We start from the raw sequence: 26,619 nt of genomic DNA on the forward strand, positions 1-26,619 counted from the left end.
CAAAAACAAATAAGGCAACACTACTACTCACAAGATATTCTAGATCAAGTGAAAGTACAGACCGACACATAAGCATCTAACTATATGAAATACGAGGGAATATGAGTAAAAAAATAGTGTGTCATAGGAGCATGTTGGTTTCATAAGGAAGATAGAGAAAGATGGGTTTTGTAGGATGAAAAGAAATTTGTTAGGTAGGAAATAGACATGAGGCTTTATTCCAGGAATCGGGGGAAGGGAGGGTTAAAAGAGAATGATGAAAGGTGTGAATTCAAATATGCCATATTTGATATATTATAAGAACATTTGTAAATGCCACAATGTATCCTCACCCAGCAGAACAATAAATTTTTTTAAGAGGCTTTACAGGGTTGGAAAAGGAGAAAAGCCAATTTACTGATCACCTCCTGAACTAGCAGTGTGTTTGTTGTAAGGGAGACGGCCTTATTTCTAAATGGCTGTGAAATATGCCATCTGATACTGACCTGTCCCATGGGTCCTAAAAGTAGGCATTAACCTCCCCACCCTACAAATGAGAAAGCCAAGACTGAGCGTGACTCCTCTCACATGGCTAGCAGGTAGAAGGGACTAGATCTTCTACCAGTCTCTGACATAGTCCCATGCTTCAGTACACCATTTCTGGTACTGTGAGAAGTCTGTACTTTTATCTTCCCTAATGCTTCCCAGAAGGAGGTAAATTACCTAGTGAGAAATAGTTTTGGACCTGAGAATTGGGAAAATGTAAGGGAGGGATCTAAATGGGAAAATCTCCTTAATTACTACGTCTGCTCTGCTATTTCTGACTGCTAAGAGCTCACTGAAGTTCAAGAAACTCCTAACACTTACCTTAGCAAAGGAAAGTTTATACAAATCATTAGTAATTGAAGGTGGCTTAGGAGGGTCTAGAATCTATTTTAAGTTCTACGATAACTTAAGAACAGCAGAGTCCCCAAAGCAGCTCCAAACCCATTTCATCTTCACTCCCTTATCTTGGGAAAAGGAGCCTGTTCAGAGGAGACAAGTTCTAATTCAAAGGATTCTCCTCGGGTGAATTGATTGCTTTTTTATTTTGAATATGTTGTCTCCTCTCTACCCCTTCAAGCAAAAATCCAGTCTAAGTGGTTAATATTGAGAACTGTTTTGATCTGGGTTCAAAACAGTTCTGTCCTTAATCTTGTGTTTATTGTGGGGTATTCAGCTACTCCTGTTCCTTTAACACAAAGCTTGTAGTGTGAACTTTTCCCCCATCCCCTCCTACAGGTCACAGAGTTTATGCTCTATTGATTACCATTTTATCTTCTACTTGATAGATGGAATGGTAGGGAAAAATTTGTCATTTCAATTTAATGTTTCATTGAATGTTTAAATGTAATGTTAAAGGTCTAATATTATGCAGACCTTAACTTCAATTCAGAATAAAGAAAATGATATAACTTTGGTTTATGCTCATTAAAATATAAAGGGGTTGTATTCCAAATATGCATTTATCTTTCATTTAGTCATGGCTATAAAAATCAAGTTTTATAAGTATTAAATGTATAGAAGAATTAAATTGATTTCATTATTCATAGCCTAACTATTCTGAACTCTTACTAAAATGGACACCTTGTTTGTGGTTTAAAATCAGTATTTTTATTTTATTTTTTTTCTTTTCATATGTGCATACAATGTTTGGGTCACTTCTCCCCCCTTTCCCCTGTCCCCTCCATTCCCCCCCCCACCCCCCTCTCACTCCCCACCCCCTCGCTACCAGGCAGAAACTATTTTGCCCTTATCTCTAATCTTGTTGTAGAGAGAGTATAAGCAATAATAGGAAGGACCAAGGATTTTTGCTAGTTGAGATAAGGATAGCTATATAAGAAGTTGACTCGTATTGCTTTCCTGTACATGTGTGTTACCTTCTAAGTTAATTCTTCTTGAACTAAACTTTTCTCTAGCTCCTGGTCCCCTTCTCCTATTGGCCTCAGTTACTTTAAAGTATCTGCTTTAGTTTCTCTGCATTGAGGGCAACAAATGCTATCTAGTTTTTTGGGTGTCTTACCTATCCTCATACCTTCCTAGTGTGCTCTCGCTTTATCCTCTGATCAAAGTCCAATCCCCTTGTTGTGTTTGCCCTTGATCTAATGTCCACATATGAGGGAGAACGATTTTTGGTCTTTTGGGCCAGGCTAACCTCACTCAGAATGATGTTCTCCAGTTCCATCAAATGGACACCTTTATGAAGCTAAAACTAAGTTGACATGTTTATTGCGTGGGGAATGGTACAGGTTAGACTATGGAGGACAATGGCATTGTCAATTAAATTCAGCCTTTATTGAGAACCTGTGATGGTCTAGATACTATTCTAGAATCCAGCTATTAACAAGATGAGAATAAGATATAATCTCAGTCCTCAAAAATTAATAAAATAGATAATTTTGGAGAGGGGCCTATATTAGCTTATATGCATCGGGGATGCATAAAAAAGCATCCCAGATCTAAGTGGCTTTTTCAGTCAGCACCTATTATTTTTTGGGAGTCTGGATCTGCTAGGAGTTCAGGTCCTGACTAGACCTACTTATATGTCTCTGGTCATCTGAGGATGATTTGGGCAGCTCTGCCCATCTTGGGCTCTCACACATTTGACTCTTTGTAGACTGACGTAAGATTACCTCGACTTTGATAGATGGGCTTTCCTCTAAGCGGTTTCTTATCCTCTGTCCGGCTCCCCTTATTCACTCAGGGTAGAGTGAGGGAAGAATGTAAGTCTGCCTGAGACTGAGACTTGGAACTGACACACCTTCACATCCACTGCAGGCTATTGGTTAGACTGTCATCAGGCCATACAGATTCAAGGAACATGGAAATAAATCTCATCCCTTAATGGAAGAAACTTCTAAGTCACATGGCAAGGGGGTATCAGTTCAGAGAGTGAAGTAGGGCCATTTTACAATGTGTACCACAGACAGACAAAGGTTTATAGAGGGAACATAAGCCTGTATAAGGCACGATGTGCTAACTATTATAATAGGAGCTCCTGAAACCCTAAGCTGTTTGAATTGAAGAACTAGGAATTTCAGGAATGATTGTAGTACAAAACGAAGGAAAGAAGAGCAGGCTGAGGAGAGGCTTATGTTCCGTTTCTGAAAAGTTGGATATTGTTCTTTTTGTAGAGGGGGCCATCTAAGATTTAAATCAAACTGACATACAATTGTGAGCATTGTTACTTCTTTTCTTGGCAACAAAGTGAATCTAAGCTGAACTTAAGTGTAGTGAGGGGTTTGGATAAGTTGCTATTGCAAAATTCTTAACTATGAGAATGATAACAAAGGCCAGAACACAGCAGTAGAAATTGTTCATTTATGTGTGGTAAACCTGGTAATCATTAATTTAAACAGATACTTTTGAGCCAGGCACTGTGTTACATGTTCGAGAAATATCAATTGGTATTTCCTTTCTTTAAAGTCACAAAAGCCTCTTGGAACTTAGGAGTTCTAATGCAAGTTAATCTTTTTCAGGCATCCTATCATTTTTTTTATTTTTTATTTTTTTATTATGTTATTATCCATATGTGCATACAAGGCTTGGGTCATTTCCCCCCCCCGCCCCCACCCCCTCCCTAACCACCCACTCTGCCCCCTCCCTCTCCCCCCTACTCCCTCAATACCCAGCAGAAACTATTTTGCCCTTATCTCTAATTTTGTTGTAGAGAGAGTATAAGCAATGATAGGAAGGAACAAGGGTTTTTGCTAGTTGAGATAAGGATAGCTATACAGGGAGTTGACTCGTATTAATTTCCTGTGTGTGTGTGTTACCTTCTAGGTTAATTCTTTTTGATCTAACCTTTTCTCTAGTTCCTGATCCCCTTCTCCTATTGGCCTCAGCTGCTTTTAAGGTATCTGCTTTAGTTTCTCTGCATTAAGGGCAACAAATGCTACCTAATTTTTTAGGTGTCTTACCTATCCTCACTCCTCCCTTGTGTGCTCTCGCTTTTATCATGTGCTCAAAGTCCAATCCCCTTGTTGTGTTTGCCCTTGATCTAATGTCCGCATATGAGGGAGAACATACTATTTTGGTCTTTTGGGCCAGGCTAACCTCACTCAGAATGATGTTCTCCAATTCCATCCATTTACCAGCGAATGATAACATTCCTAAACATGCAGGTTAAATAGATAGTAGGAGTAACCTGGCTTACATAGTTAAGAAATCATGATTAGTGATATGGTGATTTACTATGTACTGTATGTCTTTTGCATTTGTCCCTCTAATATATTTAATTACCAGACCTCTTAATTATTTTGTTATTACATAGACATAAATAAGGAGTTAATATCCAAGTACATTCTGTCTCTCTAATGTCCTGTTTGAACCCTAATCCCATTCTTTCATCCTATTTTGGGCAACTGAATTTCCTGTTCATAAGCCAAGATCTTGGCAGGGGAAATATTCAAGAACCTTTCCCTTAAAGCTTTTAGGTTCTGTTTTCAATGAGATTTGGCTCTGGTCCCACTGTGAACTGGTTTTTCCAGGTCCCTGCTGTCTGCTTCCTGCTCTCTGTTAGAGTTTCTTTCTTCTTGGAATAGAAGCTTCATGAGACCACACTCCCAACACCTACTGCTTTACTTCTCTAGTGCTACCTGCATGACCTATCCGTTTGCTGCTGCTACTGTACCTCTGAGGATCGTAAGAGCTTTCTGATGGCAAGTGTGCTGCTAAAACTTTCTCCCTTCTATCCCCATCACCTTCTTCCATCACATACTACTGGTTGGAATCTATTTTAAAAACTCAGATTCATGTGTGCTTGCCACCAAGTTAAGAGACCTCTTCCTCATGCTGCCATATTCCTGCATTGCTACTCAGGTTTTTCAGGCATCTGTGCCTTCCCTGTTCCCATGTGTGAATATGGAGGTAATAGAGAAGTTCATATATAATTTTTAAAAATTTGCAGTAGTTTGTGTTTAGTATATTCAGAACTCATTTTCCTGGCTTCAGAAAGATTAAGGCAACAAATGTATTGAATTCATATTATTGTATATATATCTGAGAGACTATGCGGGTGTAATGATTAAGTTATAGGATAAACTCAAGAAAAATGTTTATAAGGATTTGCTAACTTATAATTAAACATAATAAAATTATAAAGTAAAACTTTAAAAATAAAGGTTTCTGCCTTCAGAAAATATTTGTTAGTAGTAGTATTTGATTCCTTTGTTGATTTCAATAAACTCCTTTGAATCAGGATTCTGTTTCTTTCAAATCCCATTATGGCACATTTAATTCCTTAGTTGTCATTTTTGAGCTAAAATGCAAAACAAGTATACTTTATGGGCTTCTAGAGATTTCCAGTAATATGATAGCATTGGATACTGTGACTTGTAGAGTAATTTGATGAAGCCTCTTCAGTTTTCCTACATTTTGGAGATGTAATCAAGTGCAGTAAAAATGTATTTAGTTGTTTTTCTTAATTAGAATAGAGATTTCTGGGAGCTTGAGCATTTTTACCAGTAGTGGTCAAAAAGTAGGAGGGATAGATTTCAGTTGATATTTTCCCCCATTGCTCAATGATAGTTACAACATTCTTCAAATTTTCATTGGAATATGAAAGTTGGAGAATATATGCATATATGCAGTGAGTTTGTGTAGAGATTTTTCTTCTAATAATGCCCTCTTTAAGGATAGGGCTATGTCCCTTTTAACACAAATTCTGACTCACGGTGGCTGTACCTTGTGTAGAGTGAATATTACCTGTTGTGGCTGATGGTTATTTAAGTATTATTCCTTTGGGTATGTTCCAGAGCCAGTAGCTGTCATTTCATTTACCTATTCACCTTCCAGTTCTTATCTTCTCCTTGGTAGCAGAGTACTGATATCTTTTCCTTCCTTCTGACCAGATGCTCATCCAGGAAAGGACTTCTTCACCAGATAAACCATGATTCATAAACCAGTCAATCATAATGATCACACTCTGGCTGCAGGGTAGAAGATTCTTGGATATAGTTCTGATAAAATGGATGCTATCGTAAACATACCTCATGGACTAATAGGTTGCTTGAGCAGATTTTTGCTATTTGTATGCCAGGGAAAGCTGGGGAGATAGTTTCATTGAGACATCATCCTTGATGAATGTATTTGCAATTATAAAAGCTTACTACACAATGAGACCTTGGACCTTGTAGTCTATCACAGATGAGTGAGCTTTGGGATGGTCCTCTCTTCCAAGACATTCTACAGCACAAATTTTTCTGTCTTATTGCAGACTATATGAGTCAGATGCTTCTTTATTGTGTGGAACTCTTTGGGCATTTGAAGATGTTTAACTGCATCTTTGATCTCTAACCAATTTGTACCACTAGCACTCCCCAATTGTGATAATAAAAAATGTCTCCACAAATAGCCAAGTATTCCCTATAAGACAAAATAATACCTGATTCAGAGCTGCAGTATTAAATGTAGACACTTCTTTCTTAGAGAAGCATTTTGTCCTAGTTGTGGGGCAAACTACGTTTTGTCCTAGTTGTGGTTCTAATTACCATTGCCTTAGTCACTTCATCTTAGAAAAATATAATGAATTACTAAGTTCTTACAAGTTGGTCCTTCCAAACAAACAAGGAACTTTTAAATGTGAGATATATTTTGAGCCAGAATACAGCTACTATTTAAATTCTTCACCCTTCAAAAAATTCAGCAAAAAATGGTAATGCCAGAATCACATTCTTTAAAATTCATATATCTGAGGTTAAATAATCACAAATTTAGCAAATAGCCCCAACATGATGATGTTAAGCTGTCTTCTTAGTGAGACTTGACTTTGTCACTGCTAATGGAGTCAGCCAGGAATCCACACTCTGCCTAGACATCGGAAAGCCCACTTGTAAAAATAGTTCAGATATGAATGAAATCATGCCTAACTAAAATTGTTAGTTCTCATTGTATTTGTATTTATTTTAATTTTTTTTATTATTCATACGTGCGTACAATCCCATTGTATTTTTAAAAGAAAACATTAACTAAAATGTGTCAGCCCAAAGAATATAATAACCACTTTTGTTCAGATGACAAAAGTGTCCCAAAATGCCTGTGTTGTAAACATTCAAGTCCATTTTGCAAATGATCTTCATAAGCAAACAGGGTCTTTCTTTTCTATTTCTATCCCCAGAGCATTGCAGCATGCCTGGCACACAGAAGATGCCCTATACATAGATGATAAATGTTACAATGAGTGCTATTGACTCTGTGAAAGAGATTTCAGATGAAGATTTAAAATAAAATCAAACAAACATTTTGAAAGACATTTAAGTCACTTCCTAGGCCTAGACTCTTACAGTATTTTTCTCTTGTTCTGGGGACATATTGCAAAGTCCTCAGTTTTGCATTTGTGACCCTGATCACACCAATTATTCTTGTCTTTCCTTCCTCATCATCTCTCCCTTCTCTGCCAAACCATGTCCCTTTAGACTCGTTAACATGCTATGTATCTTCCTGTTATAGGGTCTTAGCTACTATTTCCTCTTCTTGAAATCTTGCTCTCCATTCTTTGCTTTGGTAATCTGATACATCTTGCAAGTCTAAGACTAAATATCACTTTCTTATAGAGGCATGCCCTGATCCTCTAATCTAACTTCGATACCCTTTCCATTTTTTTCTTTCTCTTGATAATTCAGATTTTCAGTTCAGAGCCCCTATCACAATTTGCAGTTTTCATATACATACATATGTGTGTGTGTGTGTGTGTATGTGTGTGTTTATGTACTTCAAATCTGCCCTCACTGGATTACAAACTCTACAAGAATAGGATCCTGTTGGTTTTCTTCTCCAGTATATACTTTATACTTATTTGCCTAGCACATGATAGGTTCTGAGCAACTACTTCAATGAATACAGTTGGATTTGCCTTGCAAGATGGGTCTTATTTCCCTCACGTTGAAACTTTAGGCTTGGCATAAGTATTTAGTGAGGGAATGGGAATAGTCTATTTCTACTTCCCATCAAATGGCAGATCAGGTGGTATGGAAACATGCAGGCACCTGGCCAGACATTACACTACTACGAGTTACTTCTTATTTTTTTTTCATAACAGTGGGACTTGAACACAGGGCCTCATGCTTTCTAAGCAGGCACTCTACCAACTGAGCTAATATAAGTGACATATTAGCAAAGACAGACATCTTTGCCTTTCAGGTAGAAAAACAAATAGTGTAAAGTAACAAGGCACTTCTTAAATCTATTCCTATATAGGAAAAGAAACTCATTTTTAAAAAAGAGAATCTTACCTATTTATTTATTGCTGTAGAGTTTATTCACACATATGTATCAATGTAGAGTCTATCAATGTGAATAAACTCTAAATAAATACCTTATCTCTATATTTCTCTTTCTATCTATCATCTATCTAGCTATCATCTGTCCATCCATCCATACGTCTATGTATCTGTCATTATCTCTGCCTATCATCTATCTAGACTCATTGCTTAGTAGCTTTTGACCAATAGGATTTCAGTATACAGTACACTAATATACACTCCTGGATTGGCTTAACTACATCTGATGTCACAATTTCCCCATTAGGAAGTCATAATTTTCTTGAAAACACTTTATACTAACAACTCCTGTTATCTTGTTTCATTATAAGAAAGACAATTTATCAAAAATAAAAATGCTAGAAGGAGCAGCACATCTTTGATCCATGCAGACCTTTTCCATTTGTGTGCTTTAGTAATCTACTGCTCACAGCTGAAGCTAGAGCAGCTTTATTTTCTTTGACAACTGATGCTATTTTGTTTTTCATGTGTGTCAGTTAATAGACAAATGGAGGAATGAACCCACCTGGACTTACTCCTTCACCTCATAGGTCTATTCCATCCCGACTGTTGAGGCTTACCATCTTTCTACTACTTAGCCTTCCTGACTCAAAAGGAAAAGCAATATGGACGGCTCATCTGAATATTACATTTCAGGTGGGAAATCGGATTATATCAGAACTAGGAGAGAGCGGAGTGTTTGGGAATCATTCTCCTCTGGAGAGGGTGTCTGGTGCAGTGGTACTTCCTGAAGGATGGAATCAGAACGCTTGTAATCCACTGACCAACTTCAGCAGGCCGGAACATGTGGACTCTTGGCTGGCCCTCATTGAACGGGGAGGCTGTACATTTACTCATAAAATCAATGTGGCAGCAGGAAAGGGAGCAAATGGGGTGATCGTCTATAACTATCCAGGTACAAGTAACAAAGTATTTCCTATGTCTCACCAGGGAACAGAGAATATAGTGGCAGTGATGATAGGCAACCTAAAAGGCATGGAACTTTTGCACTTGATCCAGAAAGGGGTCTATGTGACTATCATCATTGAAGTGGGGAGAATGCACATGCCATGGTTGAGCCACTATGTCATGTCTCTCTTTACCTTCTTGGCAGCCACAGTTGCCTACCTTCTTTTGTATTGTGCCTGGAGACCCAGAGTGTCCAATTCTTCTACTCGAAGGCGACGACAGATAAAGGCTGATGTGAAGAAAGCGATTGGTCAGCTTCAACTTCGAGAGCTAAAAGAAGGGGATAAGGAGCTAGATCCAAATGAAAACAATTGTGTTGTTTGTTTTGACATATACAAACCCCAAGATGTAGTACGTATTTTATCTTGCAAACATTTTTTCCATAAGACATGCATTGACCCATGGCTTTTAGCCCATAGGACATGTCCCATGTGCAAGTGTGATATTCTGAAACATTAAGAAACCCAAAGAATCTTCTGAAGATGTAGGCTGATCTTTCCAAAGTTAGATTAGATGAATTCTCTTACTGCACTTTATGTAGAAAATTTCAACTTCAACTTCTCTATCCAAGTACTAAAGAGAGTGAAATTCATGTTTTAAAAATAAAACTCCATATCGTGCCCAGCTATTTAAACTGTTGTCTTTCTAATCAGTTCTAATTATTATACAATTTTACCCTTATCCAAATAAGAGCATTTGTGTATGCTAAAAACATTATTAATCCTTATAATCAAATTACTGTGAATGACTGATGCAATGATGAATTAGCTTTACCATTTTAAAGTTTCCTTTTAAAAATATTATGCCTTGTTTCCATATTTTGCTTAATTTGGGGTTTCTAATAATTTGTATCTATGCTCAGTAAACTTCATTGTAGGATTAGATCCTAATTTAATTTGCCATGGTTAATTAATTGTATTAATAACCAGGAAATCTGGTTTCCAAAGCTACTAGCTGGGTGGATAATATGTTCCAAATAATTATTTTAGATGATAGTACTTTTGGGTATGTAACTAAAAGTTTTAAATTACTATAGACCTCATTTAGGGCAACATTGCAAAAAGCCACCTCTGTTTGCCAAAGCTCTTTAAATCCTAGCAAAGAGAATCAGTTATGTCAACAGATTTCTTTTTCAGAAGTGTCCCTAGTAGGCACTTTTTTTCTTTTCCCAATGATAGTGAATGTCTCTATTTGGCATTTTGATAACAGAACAAAGTTAAAATTTTGTTCAATGGCTTTTCCATATTATATCTTTTGCCTCATTTGCTTCTTCCTCTTCTCTGGTCAATGAATTAACACCTATGTAACAATGAGAGGCTGAAAGACCAGGGTTTTGTTGTTTTAATGAAAATCCCTTTCTGTATGATATAAAAAGTCTTTGAAGTCTGACTTAGATGACTTTGTGAGTCTACACACTGTGCTCTACTTTTTATCTTTTAAAGAGGGAAGTTGTGTGGAAATGAAATCAGATTAACGGCCTCAGTGAGAGAAAATTAAACACTGTCAGCTGAAGATTTTATACTGATAATCTCTGTTTGTGCCAATTTTTGCTGGGCTTGTAGAGCCATTTTCTCTTTCCTGCCTCAAGTTACCACGTTGTTGATTCACATATCCTAAGTACCACCAGTTCCCTTACTCTTGGTGAGGTCCAGCTAAAGCTGTCTTTTTGCATGCTAGGTAAAGAGGCCAGAGACATTTGTGTTCAAGATAAAAAGCTTTGCCTTTGGTTTCCTGACTACTGAAAAAGAACCACTGAGATATTCTGCTAAGGAAGTATGTGGCAGCAAACATGGCTACCAGTGTTCTTAGTTCACCTGCCACTCTTGAGCTTTAAAGTCATTTGATGAAGGCAGAACTGGCAGTATATGTGGGGGCTTCCAGCAGTGATGTTTGAGTTTGGCAAAAAATTGTGTTAAACTTACCTATTTCTGATCGTTAACCTTTACTGATGTCAGTGGCTTACTTTAATTGTTGAATTTTGAAGTTGTTTTTTTAAAAAAAATCAATAGCTGCATTTAAAAAAAAAATGAGTTCTCAGCTAATACTCTTTAATGTTTTCTTCTCTACCCTCCCATTCCCACAAAATATGTTTAGGTTGGTAACAGATACCAGGGTTTGAAGAGAAATAAGCTTCCCTAGGTATTAGTCTTTTTTCCTATCATTTATATGTACTACTGATGTAAGTATGAGAAAGTTAGGTAGAAGTAGATTAATCAAGATACTCTACTTTTAAAAATCAAAACACAACAGAACTCATAAACTTCTCAGAAAGCTTGTATTAAATAAATGGTGTATAGAAATTAACAATAACTAAATATAATGTAAAGCTTATGTTACCAAGCTCATTGCTTCTACCTTTCATTTGGTCATTTGCTAATTTGTAATTATCATATTTTTATTTTATTTTATTTTTGAAGGCCAACAAAGATTTATTTAGCAAAGCAAGAAAAAAATCAGGGAGAATTAAAAAAGTAAAGAGGAACATTTCCTCACAAGAAGGAGGTAGGAACAAGGAGGCTCCTAGTTATTCATATTTATTTTTTCATTTTTTGGTAATATTTCCCTAACTTGTAAAGAAAAATGACAATTCAGTGTTCTTGCATATGCTTTCTTATTTTTAAAAAGTATATGTTACATAAGTTTTTGTATTTTTCGTTTAATGTGCTACCTGTAACCATTACATGTAACTCAGTGATTGGATCGTCTTAGCACAACATAGAAACCACACATAACACTGGAAACATCTAATCCAATAAATTTACAGCATTCTCTGAACTCTTACCTAATTGGCTGCCTGCCTTTTATGTCATAATCACATCATGCAACAGTAAGCAGTATCTAAAGTTACAGTAGTGAGACTGAGAATTTTTTTCAATCTAAAGTTTTTCTCTTTCTCTCTAATAAAACATCTGAAACTGAAGACATCCTAAGAATTTCTTACAAAAACATGCTGGCTGACAATGGATCTTGTTTTCACCCAGAAGATTTTTCTTTCTTCCTCTTCTTAAACTGATTGTCAACAGATGTGGAAGCCCCATCATTTTGTTGGGTTGGTTCTTAAGTCATTAAGCGAAGAGAGAGATGAATCTCGTTAAGATTGGCCCTTGGCAAAATACCACCGCATCTTCCTGGCTTATGAAACTCAGTTTTCTTTGGCTTTTTAGTCAGAATTGTTGTCAAGCAAGTGCAGTTTGGACTGCTTACATGAACATATCATTTCATGTTGGGAATCGCATATTGTCAGAGTTGGGAGAGACTGGAGTATTTGGAAGAAGCTCCACTTTGAAGAGAATAACAGGAGTTCTAGTGCCACCAGAGGGAAAAACTCAAAATGCATGCAATCCTAATACCAGTTTCCGAAAATCAAAGAACTCAGGGCCGTGGCTTGCACTTATTGAAAGAGGAAGTTGTACCTTCACACAGAAAATTAAGGTGGCAACCGAGAATGGAGCCAGTGGAGTGATCATCTATAACTTTGCAGGAACTGGCAATCAGGTTTTCCCCATGTTTCATAAGGCATTTGAAGATACCGTTGTAGTTATGATTGGTAACTTAAAAGGCATGGAGATTTTGCATTTAATTCAGGAAGGAGTTCATGTTACAGTCGTGGTTGAGGTGGGGAGAAAACACATCATCTGGTTAAATCACTATTTTATCTCCTTTATGATTGTCACAACTGCTATTTTAGCGTATTTCATCTTTTATCATGTTCGAAGACTTTGGGTAGCAAGGACTCAGAATAGGAGATGGCAACGGTTAACAGTAAATCTCAAGAAAGCGTTTGGCCAGCTCCAAGTTCGAGTATTAAAAGAAGGGGATGAAGAATTAAATCCGAGTGGGGATAGCTGTGTAGTTTGCTTTGAACCCTATAAGGTTAATGATATAGTTCGTATTCTGACTTGTAAACATTTTTTCCACAAGAATTGCATTGACCCCTGGATTTTAGCCCATGGGACTTGTCCCATGTGCAAATGTGACATACTAAAAGCTTTGGGGATTCAAGTGAATGTTGAAGATGGAACGGAATCTTTGCAAATTCTCATGTCCAATGAATTGCTTGAAACTGTCTCACCTCGGGAAGAGGAGACAAATAATGAACTTCCACCAGCAGTGACATCAGATAAAGTGAACCATGAGGAGGAGCACCCTACTTCTCCAAATAATGATGACCAGACTAACTTAGTAGTGGAAACTTTTCATTCCTCACCTTGACAGCATGACCTTTGAGGAAGTGGATTAAACCTGTCTGTCAAATCAGGTCCTAGTACTTACACGCAGTTTGTCTGTTTAAAGTGTGTTTTTGTGTCCTTTTCTGCTACTTTGGTAATTTCCTACATGCTATATAAAGCCTCAAAGACAGAAAAAAAGGTCTAATGGGATTTTTTAGTTTAACTTTTGACCTTTGCTAAGTGTAACTTTGTCATTGTATGTTGCTCCTGTGAGTGTGCATATGTTTATTTCTATGTATATATTCATGTTAAATCCTCTAAATATTTTTTGTGTGTATTTTGGGCTTCATTTTGGTAAGAAATAGTTAATGTATTTTCATATTCCTTTCAATACAGAAATAATTAAGTTTGGAAAAATATAAATTATCTTTTATGTGTTAGCAGAGTAAAATTATCTTTTGATAAATACAGTGTAGTATGCTAATTTTGATGTCACTGTGATGTGGATTTTTTGTTCTTGGCATGAAAATTTTGCCATACAGAACTTTATTACTTACTCTTGACAGTTCTGTTCAAATAATTAATAGGTTTTATATGATCTTCATCTGCACAGTAAGAGCAAACTTATTTTCATTTAAAAATTTCTATTATATTATTATTATTGGACTGGGATTACATTGTTGACCTTTACAAAAGTTCTTATAACATGTCATAGTTATGATTATAGTTATCATTTGCCTTTATTCACTCTGACCCCATTCCTGGAGTAGTTTCAACATGTCTCATTTTAGCATTTTTTAGCTGAACAGCAAATATTTCAGTGCGTAATATTACTTATCATTGTTATGTGACCATAGCATATGTAAATTTAAATAAAATAGCATTCCTGTGATGTTATATTTATTTCTCATGTGTTTGCCTCCCTCCCCAATTGACTTTTTTGCCATTAAGTAAAATGTTTTAAATACTTCAGATTATTTGGAAGGTAAGTAGCACAATGTAGAAATGATTGTTATGACACCTGGGATTGTGTCAGTTTTGTTCACTCTGTTCCCAAGGTCTTGCACAATTCTTGTGTTTTTAAATGAATGAGTAAATACTGTAATAAACAAGGTGTTTTTTCATAGTGTATTTTCTTTTCATCTGATAAACTAAGGTGATTTATCCCAGTCCTACAAAAGAATAGAAAGTTAATACTGAGAATTGATTTTCTAAATCATGTTGACAAAATATTAAATTATAATTTTAGCCCAGAATTCACTATTTCAGTTTAGCATGACTCACATAGCAATTTAGTGTAATTTTAATGAAGAGCTTTGAACCCTGACAGGTCAACACTGGTGTGTGAATTAGTGGGCAGTACTAGAGGTAACCTAGTAGAGAGGAACTTTGTGAATTACTCTGGGTAATTCTTGAATTTGGAGACATGTAGAAGAGCAGAAGTTGACTCATCTAAGGCTTGGGAGAATCAGGGCACACCAAACACTGGGCAGGTGGCGAGGTGTGCACAATACTTGGTGCACTCAGGCTTTTTTACACCCAACTCTGCCTAAGCTTGACTGTGTTAATCACACAGCCACTCTTTAAAAGAACTGTACAATACCAGGGACACTGGAGGATTTAGCAGGAGCAGAGGAGTCTTTGGGTAGTCTCTAGAGATTTACCCTGTAATAGTGAAGTCTTTCCATGAGAGGCCAAGGGTCACATTGAAGAGAAAGGACACTGAGGACTATATGAGAGCTACCTTTGGTTGGATCAGCTGTCGTTCTTAGATTATCTGCTGTTGGTATGTCTGGCACTGGAGGCTGGCAGCTTGATGAAGAGGCACAAGTGATTTCCACTGGTTTCCTAAGAGAATTACTAGACTGTGGAAATGAATGTGTCAGGCTTGGAATGTCGCTTAGTGATAGAGCACTTGTCTAGCATGCACAAGGCATCCTGGGTTTGATTCCCAACACCTAAAAAAATGAACTATCACCTAGCAATAAATGTGTCTAGCAGATTCGGCAGTCCCTAAACCCCAGAGTTCTAAGATCACTACAGCTCTTACCAATTTCATGCAGGTGCTTGTTCCCTGGTAGACTTGGAGCTTGAGCAAATTGTTCACTATTAGAATTTTATTGTGCTCTTTCCATCCTTCCTCTACACTCTTGTTAATTTCTTCTTTTCTCCTCTCTCCTTTTTCTTTCCTTTGTTCATCATTGTCAAGCTTAGGCTCCACTTACTCCCATGTGTAAGAAACTCGTATGTGTTTACTTGTATAAGAGATGTGCTTTACTAATACTTATCACAGTGTGCTTGTCTTGATTTGAGAATTTTCAGCAAAAGTCCTTCAAAGGGTGCTTAGAATTGTTTTGGCGATGAGGGAAAGGAGGGTCAAATCAGTGTCATTATTTGGGTACCTACATGAACCAGGCAGTTGGACTAATGTAGCTGTTTCTCATATTTCAGAACAAAACAGCAACTTTAATCCTCGTCTTTATAATGTTGTAAACAGATCAATAAACTACTTTTACTCTGGGTTTGATAACCAGAATCTGGAAACAGCACTGCTATGTCAGATGTTGTTAGGGAATGTTTATTATGCTTGTTATTTTCCTAATCGGTGGCCTATGCCATTGTCTGTTGTAACGATATATTTTGCCATAATGGCATGGGACTATAATGTGAATTATTTTGTCTCTACTACCAAACCATAGTGGGTTACCCTTGCACTTCTCCTTTTATGATTTTTCATTATCCAGTAATAAAAGTTTGATTTCCTACCACCTAATAAGTATGGGACTGCTGTTCTTTATGAAAATTAAGCTAGCTTTTTATTTTAATCATCACTAGGATAAATTATGTTTACTATTTTACTAAGGTGAAAAATATTCCACCACACTTTACTTGTGATTGATGCTGGAGATGAAATTATTCTATCTACGTGGTTCTTCTTATAAGATACACTACAGTGATAATATACTTGTTTCTTGTTATAAAATTGTTATTGTGTAATTACCCTGTAATGAACTATTGGTCAACTATTATTTGAAGTAATGTTAGTCCTTCAAAGTATTTAATGAGCCAGGAATCTGGCTTTTCCCCTGGGATTGAAGCTTCCTTCAATTGTGTAAAGTGGTCTCTCACTGCCCAGACTTTAACTGGATTTTGAAGGGATGGGCAGGAATCAAGTGTGGGAAGAGCAAGATCCTAAATTGGGGAAATATTGAAGACAAAGAGGAAGTCTTCACAGGTGGTTCTGTGAAGACATCATTTTGATGGTAATTCTACCTTTCCATTCCATTGTTTACCATAAAAACCTCTTATATTTTAAAAATATATGTTCCTTTGGATTTTCATTTACTGAATTTTTTTTTTAGTTTTTTTTTTGTGATAAAAAATTAAGAGTTATAGGTTACACATTTACCATCATAGTAATATCTTAAAATACCTAGTTGGTTTTCTAAAAAGCGAGAACTTTTTGGGGGAGTGAGGAGGGTTAATGTACTTTAACTTTAGAAAAGCAAATGTTCTGCTCCCCCCACAGGTGTTGGAGTTGTTCCCTCACAATTTGTCCTGTAACCTCTCTTCTGTAGCCACACCCCAGCTTATAATGCCTTTCTCTCCAGTTGTCATACATTCTTTGACATAACTTCAAGATGCTGTGTCTTGATGATTTTAGCAGCATTGATGACCAGGGCTTCTCTGACTTAAAACTTCTCCACACTTAGAATTTTCATCTCTAATGATGTAGCACACTGTTGTCACACATCAGTCAGGTCTGTCATCTTTGTAAAACTACTACCTTAGATCATTTTTCTGCATTCACTCTCTGAATTTGCTTGAATTTTCTTCTTCACTTCTTCAGACTTGCTTTTTACTCTCATTTCCAAGCAGCTTTTTTTAGCTATTCATTTTTTCCCCCTTTGGTGAAAAACCAGTTGTAATAGTCTACCAAGTGGCAGTGAATTTTCCCCCTCAAACTGCGTTCATAGTATCATTTGCCTAATCTTAATCATCTCTTTAGTATGGTTCCCATATTTCTGTTGCACAGCAGTCACTTATTCAAGTTGCAGTCCTGTTATCTTCTTTCAACCAGATCTTTACTTCTGTTTAAAAATCCTTTATTAATCTTTTCTAACTCTCTTTTATATTACATGTACAGCCGTACTTCTAAATCTTAGCTGCACAAAAGGATCACCTGAAGAGTATTTTAAAATCTCAGTGTCAGGACGATACTTAAGTGCTCTGGTGTGGGACCTGGCCATCAGTCTTTACAGTTGTCCAGGAGATGCTGATGCACACAAGCTTAAGAACCATTACACAGGACTCTAGCAAAGAGCCTTTATGCTAATCAACTCCATAATTTCACCTTGTTCACTTCAATATGACTTGTTTTCATTTATGTAGAAATCAAAATACAAGGTAGAAAGGGTTAAATTTCATGGAGAGGAATTGATAAAGACTTCTGGGAGCCTGAAGGGATAGATTTCAGCTGGAAAAATAAGATATATGTAAGGAAGTAACATTTGAGTTGGAGCTACTTCTGGCTTGGAAAGATGATTTTTGTATAGTGAACAGTGTTTTATAATGTAGCTTTGGGTGTCCTGTGCAATTTTTGTTAAGTAACTTAAAAAGGAAGATAAGACATGCAAGAGACTGTTCCAATAAGTAACAAGATAAAAATAGAGACTAAGGCAGTGGTAGATGCACAAGTTGGGTCATCTCCAAGATAATATGTTCCTTGATTATTTTATTTGCTGGTAAGAATTTTCTGCTTCACTTTTTAATGACCAGATTAAAACTTTAATGACTTGATTTAAAAACTTTTCTCTACCTATAACCTGTGTCTTCCATTCATCTCCAATTTAGCAGCAACCGTAGATATAGAAAAGGTAGCTATGAGGCAGGAGTAATTGAGGAAGGGTGAAAAGCCAAGAGTGAATGCTCAACTTCTGACTTGGGCCACTAGGTTATAATATCATTCACAGAAATAGAAAAATAATAGACAAAGCAAAATTGAGGTAAAAGAGTTCAAATTTTGAGAAAACTTGAAGAAACCATAGAACTTCTAGATGATGTTCAATAAACAGCTGAAAATTTAGTCCTATATTAATTAAATGAAATATATCTAGAAATTAAAAGATTGATGTATAATTAAGTGCTAAATTGTGATTTACAAGCAAAAATTGCTCACTAATTCCATTTATACTAGTGTTGATTTTACTATTACGTAAATTTTTATATTACTGATTTGGGTCTGCCAAAATTGTAGTATCCCTATTGACAATGCTATATGACTTTTTATCTCTCAAGCATGTGTAGCAGCCTGAGTGAAGCTGACAATTGTGATAGGGCTGGAAGAGTGGTAGTAACAATAATAACTACAACATTGCAGGGTTCTGCTTAATTCAAATAGGTACTTATAGGTTTATCATAATCATATTATTTATCATAATAATGGTTTATGAGATAGGTGTTGTTTGTATCTCGATTCTTTAAAGGTGTCAAGACCCAGGGAGGCTGAGTAACTTGCCCAAATTCAATGGCCTATATATGAAAAACCTGTACTTAAACTTAGTGTGGTCCCATAACTCCACTACAATTGCCTTCATTATAGTATTTAAGTAAAGGAAAAAATATTATGTTTTAGGTTATGTCCCAATGGAAGAAAAATCTCAGCTAAAGACATTGGAATTACTATCAGCTGGGTGGTGGGTGTGAGATCTTGAGGTTTCAACATGACTAGGAAAAATATAGCTGTCAGCATATGTGGGTGAAGGTGTGCTCAGGGTGTATCTAATTGAGGGGAAAAGAAAAATCAAGCCATTAGAAAGGATAATTCCATTTAGGAAGTATAGGTTGTGGAGTTGGCAGCTTTCTCGGCATAGATGTAGGTTGTCTTTTTCTTGGTTTGAAAGAGGTGAAAAATAATTTTTAGAATCCCCTTACTAATTGGTGTCCATCCTTTTAAAAAATTCAGGTATAAAAAGCACAGCTGCCTCTCAAAAAGAATATGGGCCTTTTATACCAAATGACCTTCACTTATTTCCTTTCCTTGAGCAAACTTCTCAGAGTGGTGGTCCTTCTATCGGTACATTAACATCTTAGATCCCAATACAGAGCTGCAGAGTCATGTCACAGGGTCAGTTCATTTTCAGCTTGAACGCATCACCTGGTTATAAGCACGAATAAGTGAAAGTAGTTATGAATGTTAAAGTACTACTGAAATGATAGCTGTCCTTAGTACAGTAAGTTGGCATGAGATACATTTACATTTAGGGGCATTTCCAGTGTGCATTTGGTTTCTGGTTTATGCATATAAATGCTTCCTTCTTCCCCAGTTCTGGTTCTTTTGTCTACCACCACTGTCACAACTGCCAAGGGAATTATGAGAAAACTAATAGATTTTAAACAATTTGCAATTTCCAAAGTAAAATGATAGAAAATAATGGAAAAGCAGAACCAGAATAGTCCACATACAACTGGGCAGCCCACAATGGTACAGGATAGTTTTAATTCCACTTACTCACTGAATGTTTGAAAAGATAATGTTATGGTTTGGATATTAAATGTCCTACCAAAGGCTCGTGTGTTGAGAGTGTGGTCTCTAGCTGATGGCACTCTTGAGAGGTGGTGGAACCTTAGGGAGGTAAGGCTTAGTGGAGGGAAGTTCGGTTAGGTGGGCCTGCCCTTGAAGGGGACAGTGGGACCCCAGTCCTTTCCTCTCTGAATGCTGTGAGGTGAGCAGTCTTCTGCCCTGCTGCATGTCCAAAGCCACACAGTCAAATGACCATGGACTGAAACTTCTGAAACTGTGAGCCAAAATAAATTCTCCTTGTAAATTGATTATTGCAAGCATGTTACAGCTGTGGAAAGCTCACTAACACAGGAGCATAATAAAACAGTGGGACAAAATTGAAATTCAGAAGGGAATCATATACATTCTTAGCTGGCCCATAAAACAATGTTCTCAAATACTAATGAGTCAGTTTACCTTGTAGCTTAAAATGTGCAAGATGAGCTATATTGGCTATGTAAATGGGCTAGCTGAAAGTGCATGGTACCTTCTGTTGCACTAATAGCATTGCTTCTTTACCTAGAATTAATTACTACCCTTTTCTACTCTTTGATTGTGAGGTTTGTCTATGTAGCAGGTTCAGTGATTCAATAAATACTGATTGTCTTTCAAATACCATGACAAGCCATACAGAATTGCTTGCCCTCATGGGGCTACTCTCTAATAGGAAGGAAATATAAGTATGTATCACGTTAGATAATTATAAGTGGTATGGAGAAAAAAAACCAGGAAACAGAAGACAGAATTGCAGTTTTGAATAGAGGAGGTGTCACCAAGTAGATACATGGCTGAACAAAGACCTGAAATAAATGATTCCATAGAGATGAAGTGAAGTGTGTGCTAATGAGAACCATCAGGATGGGAAGAGGCTCTTGTCATCTGAGGAATATCAAAGGCATATGAACCTGGCAGTCAGAAGACAGTGTTAACTGTCCTAAAATACTTGAAGTGTGGCCTTTGAACAAATTTAGATTTTCTTTGTTATTATAGGGGTTAGAATTAGGTGAGAGAATGACAGTTACAGTCACCTGGAAACAAATTTTCAAAAGTTAGAGTTTTTCTTCTTTAAAGGAAATTGGTAATTGTTTCTGTGTCATTTCATTGGTGGTATTTGGAAGGGAATTCAAGCTTTGGAAGTGCAATTGAATTTATACTTTGAGGTTCCTCACAATCCTGAGAATCAGATTCTAGGACTAAGTAGCATCATTGTTCCATGCATAGTTGCCATCTGGTGGGAAAATAATTAACTACAGTAGGGTACAGACCTCAAAATCCAACAAATACTGATTGAGAACCACTGCATGCCATGGGAATTCAGTCAAGTTTTGGGTTCATTTTTCTTCAACTTACCAGAATGTTTGCTTTTAAGATTTATTTTCTAGGAATAGTCTTTTTTTTTTTCATTTTGATTTTGAAACTTCATTTCTCAGCTGCAGGTTCTTGGGCTATCAAGAGTAAATAACTTGCCATCCTCAAGATTCAAGTTTTATAAACCTAGGATTTGAGAAGGTAGTAACTTATTCTTTGGTGTCCTGGTAGTATTGTGGAAAAGATAATGATTTAGTTTTTAGAAATATCTTTCTCAATCTCTGTGTCAGCATTCAGACATTACCTATCTTCTCAAAGAAAAGTTTCTTGAATTTTCAGCAAGGACCAGAATTTATTAATTTCCAATCCTTTGCAGAATATTTGGTATAATACAAAATCATGTATTTGACTTACTGTGAAATGTATAATAAAAGTGAGTTGAATTGGCAGAGATATGGAATGATAAGTGAAAGAAGAACTAGAGTAAAATGTTAATTGTAGAATCTGGGTCATATGTATATGTCTGCTCACATCAAAATTTTTCAATTTTTCTGTTTGAACATTTTCATAATACAATGTTGGTGGAAAATCATACTTTGAGGGGAGCCATGGCAATATAACATCATTTTGGCAGTTCTTAAAAATTTTTTTGTATCTCTTGAGCACGAGGTAGCAGAGTACTAGCAGTAGATCACTAATCATAGTTTGAGTAGCACTGATTTTAAAACATATATCATTACACAATTGGCATTTTATATCTGGGTTTTGCATCTATGGATCAAGCAACTGTGGATTGATAGGCTTGGAGTGTGGCTCAAGGGGTAGGTCACTTCTCTAGAATGCATGAGGCCCTGGGTTCAATCCCCAATACTGCCCCCCACCCCAAGCAACTGTGGATTGAAAATATTGGGGGGAAAATCACATTTGTTCAACAGGCTTTATTTTCTTGTCAATATTCTTTAAACCATATATAGGATAGTGATACATAGCATTTATATTGTATTAAGACCTGTAAGTAAGCTAGAGGTGATTAAAGCCCATGAGAGGATGTACATAGGTTGCATGCAAGTACTACACCATTTCATGTAAGGGGCTTGAGCATCCACAGAGTATGGTATTGCAGGGAATCTTGGAACTGGTACCTTATGAAGTCTGAGGGATAGCTATATTATCTCACCCAATACAGAAAGAGTATGTTGAGAAAAGTCGTATCACCCCCTTTCCACCAATGAGGAAACAGATCCACAACGTCAGTCTCAGTATTTTCTATACCTTGAAATCTCAGGTCTCCTGATATCCCTCAAGCTTTTGTTTACATTATCTATCAGATGATAAGAACAGGAAAGTGGCACTGAGGGATAAATGAGGAATTACACAATTAATGTTGGAATATAGTATAGCTGAAAGATGGGGAGGGTGACACAAATTTTGTTGAATTTACCAAAAATCATTTTGACCCTCCAAAAGTCCTATACTAATTTAAAAAATTATGATACCCAAACTTTAGAACCATGTTTTCTATAGCATTATAATGAAGACAACAAAAGAAAATCCTCTGCAGAATAGGCAGAAATAGGTAACCAGACCTAGGCACTTTGAGACTTTCCCATCCCACCATGAAACAGTGAAGGAAATGTGAGAAGAATGAGGAGATGGCTTGGAAGAGGCAGTGTCCTCTGTCACCTTGTATCTGCATATAGAAGCTTTTCTAAAGAAATTTCCATTTACCATGTCATTACTTCCTTTTTCTCTGTGAACCCATAATTTTAGTGTTGCCATGTCACACAGATTGGAAAGCCAGAGCAGTGCCCAGTGATCTTACTACTTTTGTATTTGTGTTTATAGCAATTGCCTTGAAAATTCTTCTCTGTAGTTACATGAGTAAGGAGAATTTATCATTGGTTTAGAAAGACTTAGTAAGTTTCAAAATACCTATCAAAGAAGACTAAAGGATCTACTGTTAGCTAATATTAGAAGAAAAAAAGCTCTAGAACAAGTTGTAACAATGCTAACATAATAGTAATGTCATATTATTTTATTTTATTTTTATTTTTATTTTTTTTATTTTTTTCATTTTTCTTTTATTATTCATATGTGCATACAAGGCTTGGTTTATTTCTCCCCCCTGCCCCCACCCCCTCCCTTACCACCCACTCCACCCGCTCCCGCTCCCCCCCTCAATACCCAGCAGAAACTATTTTGCCCTTATCTCTAATTTTGTTGTAGAGAGAGTATAAGCAATAATAGGAAGGAACAAGGGGTTTTGCTGGTTGAGATAAGGATAGCTATACAGGGCATTGACTCACATTGATTTCCTGTGCGTGGGTGTTACCTTCTAGGTTAATTCTTTTTAATCTAACCTTTTCTCTAGTTCCTGGTCCCCTTTTCCTATTGGCCTCAGTTGCTTTAAGGTATCTGCTTTAGTTTCTCTGCATTAAGGGCAACACATGCTAGCTAGTTTTTTAGGTGTCTTACCTATCCTCACCCCTCCCTTGTGTGCTCTCGCTTTTATCATGTGCTCATAGTCCAATCCCCTTGTTGTGTTTGCCCTTGATCTAATGTCCACATATGAGGGAGAACATACGATTTTTGGTCTTTTGAGCCAGGCTAACCTCACTCAGAATGATGTTCTCCAATTCCATCCATTTACCAGCGAATGATAACATTTCGTTCTTCTTCATGGCTGCATAAAATTCCATTGTGTATAGATACCACATTTTCTTAATCCATTCGTCAGTGCTGGGGCATCTTGGCTGTTTCCATAACTTGGCTATTGTGAATAGTGCCGCAATAAACATGGATGTGCAGGTGCCTCTGGAGTAACAGTCTTTTGGGTATATCCCCAAGAGTGGTATTGCTGGATCAAATGGTAGATCGATGTCCAGCTTTTTAAGTAGCCTCCAAATTTTTTTCCAGAGTGGTTGTACAAGTTCACATTCCCACCAACAGTGTAAGAGGGTTCCTTTTTCCCCGCATCCTCGCCAACACCTGTTGTTGGTGGTGTTGCTGATGATGGCTATTCTAACAGGGGTGAGGTGGAATCTTAGTGTGGTTTTAATTTGCATTTCCTTTATTGCTAGAGATGGTGAGCATTTTTTCATGTGTTTTCTGGCCATTTGAATTTCTTCTTTTGAGAAAGTTCTGTTTAGTTCACCTGCCCATTTCTTTATTGGTTCATTAGTTTTGGGAGAATTTAGTTTTTTAAGTTCCCTGTATATTCTGGTTATCAGTCCTTTGTCTGATGTATAGTTGGCAAATATTTTCTCCCACTCTGTGGGTGTTCTCTTCAGTTTAGAGACCATTTCTTTTGATGAACAGAAGCTTTTTAGTTTTATGAGGTCCCATTTATCTATGCTCTTAGTTGCTGTGCTGCTGGGGTTTCATTGAGAAAGTTCTTACCTATACCTACTAACTCCAGAGTATTTCCTACTCTTTCTTGTATCAACTTAAGAGTTTGGGGTCTGATATTAAGATCCTTGATCCATTTTGAGTTAATCTTGGTATAGGGTGATATACATGGATCTAGTTTCAGTTTTTTGCAGACTGCTAACCAGTTTTCCCAGCAGTTTTTGTTGAAGAGGCTGCTATTTCTCCATCGTATATTTTTAGCTCCTTTGTCAAAGATAAGTTGCTTATAGTTGTGTGGCTTCATATCTGGATCCTCTATTCTGTTCCACTGGTCTTCATGTCTGTTTTTGTGCCAGTACCATGCTGTTTTTATTATTATTGCTTTGTAATATAGTTTGAAGTCAGGTATTGTGATACCTCCTGCATTGTTCTTTTGGCTGAGTATTGCCTTGGCTATTCGTGGCCTCTTGTGTTTCCATATAAATTTAACAGTAGATTTTTCAATCTCTTTGATGAATGTCATTGGAATTTTGATGGGAATTGCATTAAACATGTAGATTACTTTTGGGAGTATAGACATTTTTACTATGTTGATTCTACCAATCCATGAGCATGGGAGATCTCTCCACTTTCTATAGTCTTCCTCAATCTCTTTCTTCAGAAGTGTATAGTTTTCCTTGTAGAGGTCTTTCACATCTTTTGTTAGGTTTACACCTAGGTATTTGATTTTTTTTGAGGCTATTGTAAATGGAATTGTTTTCATACATTCTTTTTCCGTTTGCTCATTGTTAGTGTATAGAAATGCTAATGATTTTTCTATGTTGATTTTATATCCTGCTACCTTGCTATAGCTATTGATGATGTCTAGAAGCTTCTGAGTAGAGTTTTTTGGGTCTTTAAGGTATAGGATCATGTCGTCTGCAAATAGGGATATTTTGACAGTTTCTTTACCTATTTGTATTCCTTTTATTCCTTCTTCTTGCCTAATTGCTCTGGCTAGGAATTCCAGTACTATGTTGAATAGGAGTGGAGATAGTGGGCATCCTTGTCTGGTTCCTGATTTTAGAGGGAACGGTTTTAATTTTTCTCCGTTAAGTATAATGCTGGCTGTAGGTTTGTCATATATAGCTTTTATAATGTTGAGGAACTTTCCTTCTATTCCTAGTTTTCTTAGAGCTTTTATCATGAAATGATGTTGGATCTTATCAAAGGCTTTTTCTGCATCTATTGAGATGATCAAGTGGTTTTTGTCTTTGCTTCTGTTAATGTGGTTTATTACGTTTATTGATTTTCGTATGTTGAACCACCCCTGCATCCCTGGGATGAAGCCTACCTGGTCGTGGTGAATAATCTTTTTGATGTGTTGCTGAATTCGATTTGCCATTATTTTGTTGAGGATTTTTGCATCAATGTTCATTAAGGAGATTGGCCTATAGTTCTCGTTTTTGGAGGTGTCTTTGCCTGGTTTTGGGATAAGTGTAATAGTGGCTTCATAAAATGTGTTTGGCAGTTTTCCTTCCCTTTCTATTTCATGGAACAGTTTAAGGAGGGTTGGTATCAGTTCTTCTTTAAAGGTCTGATAGAATTCAGCAGAGAATCCATCAGGTCCTGGACTTTTCTTTTTGGGGAGACTCTTGATTCCTGCTTCAATTTCATTTTGTGTTATAGGTCTATTCAGGTGATTAATTTCCTCTTGGTTCAGTTTTGGATGATCATATGTATCTAGAAATCTGTCCATTTCTTTTAGATTTTCAAATTTATTTGAATATAGGTTCTCAAAGTAGTCTCTGATGATTTCCTGGACTTCCATGGTGTTTGTTGTTATCTTCCCCTTTTGCATTCCTGATTCTACTAATTTGGGTTTTTTCTCTCCTCATTTTAGTCAGGTTTGCCAGGGGTCTATTGATCTTGTTTATTTTTTCAAAGAACCAACTTTTTGTTTCATTAATTCTTTGTATGGTTTTTTTGGTTTCTATTTCGTTGATTT

The 26,619-nt window shown here is 36.7% G+C and overlaps 3 protein-coding genes across 12 annotated transcripts in view; all 3 read left to right on the forward strand.

Annotated features, from left to right (window-relative positions):
• The window catches only part of Cadps2 (calcium dependent secretion activator 2), a 546,589-nt gene that overhangs the window by 167,468 nt on the left and 352,502 nt on the right, over nt 1-26,619 (forward strand). The window lies entirely within an intron of this gene.
• Rnf148 (ring finger protein 148) lies at nt 3,696-9,704 on the forward strand. The gene has a single exon (XM_020163074.2). The coding sequence runs from the start codon at nt 8,793-8,795 to the stop codon at nt 9,702-9,704; it is 912 nt and encodes a 303-aa protein (XP_020018663.2). The 5' UTR covers nt 3,696-8,792.
• Nucleotides 12,311-23,276, forward strand: Rnf133 (ring finger protein 133). The gene has a single exon (XM_074064239.1). The coding sequence runs from the start codon at nt 12,327-12,329 to the stop codon at nt 13,455-13,457; it is 1,131 nt and encodes a 376-aa protein (XP_073920340.1). The 5' UTR covers nt 12,311-12,326; the 3' UTR covers nt 13,458-23,276.

Source organism: Castor canadensis, chromosome 2, assembly GCF_047511655.1.
Source record: "Castor canadensis chromosome 2, mCasCan1.hap1v2, whole genome shotgun sequence".
Taxonomy (NCBI): Eukaryota; Metazoa; Chordata; class Mammalia; order Rodentia; family Castoridae; genus Castor; species Castor canadensis.

Coding starts and splice junctions, on each gene's coding strand:
- Rnf133 (XM_074064239.1), top strand. CDS start 12,327: ATGAATCTCGTTAAGATTGGCCCTTGGCAAAATACCACCGCATCTTCC.
- Rnf148 (XM_020163074.2), top strand. CDS start 8,793: ATGAACCCACCTGGACTTACTCCTTCACCTCATAGGTCTATTCCATCC.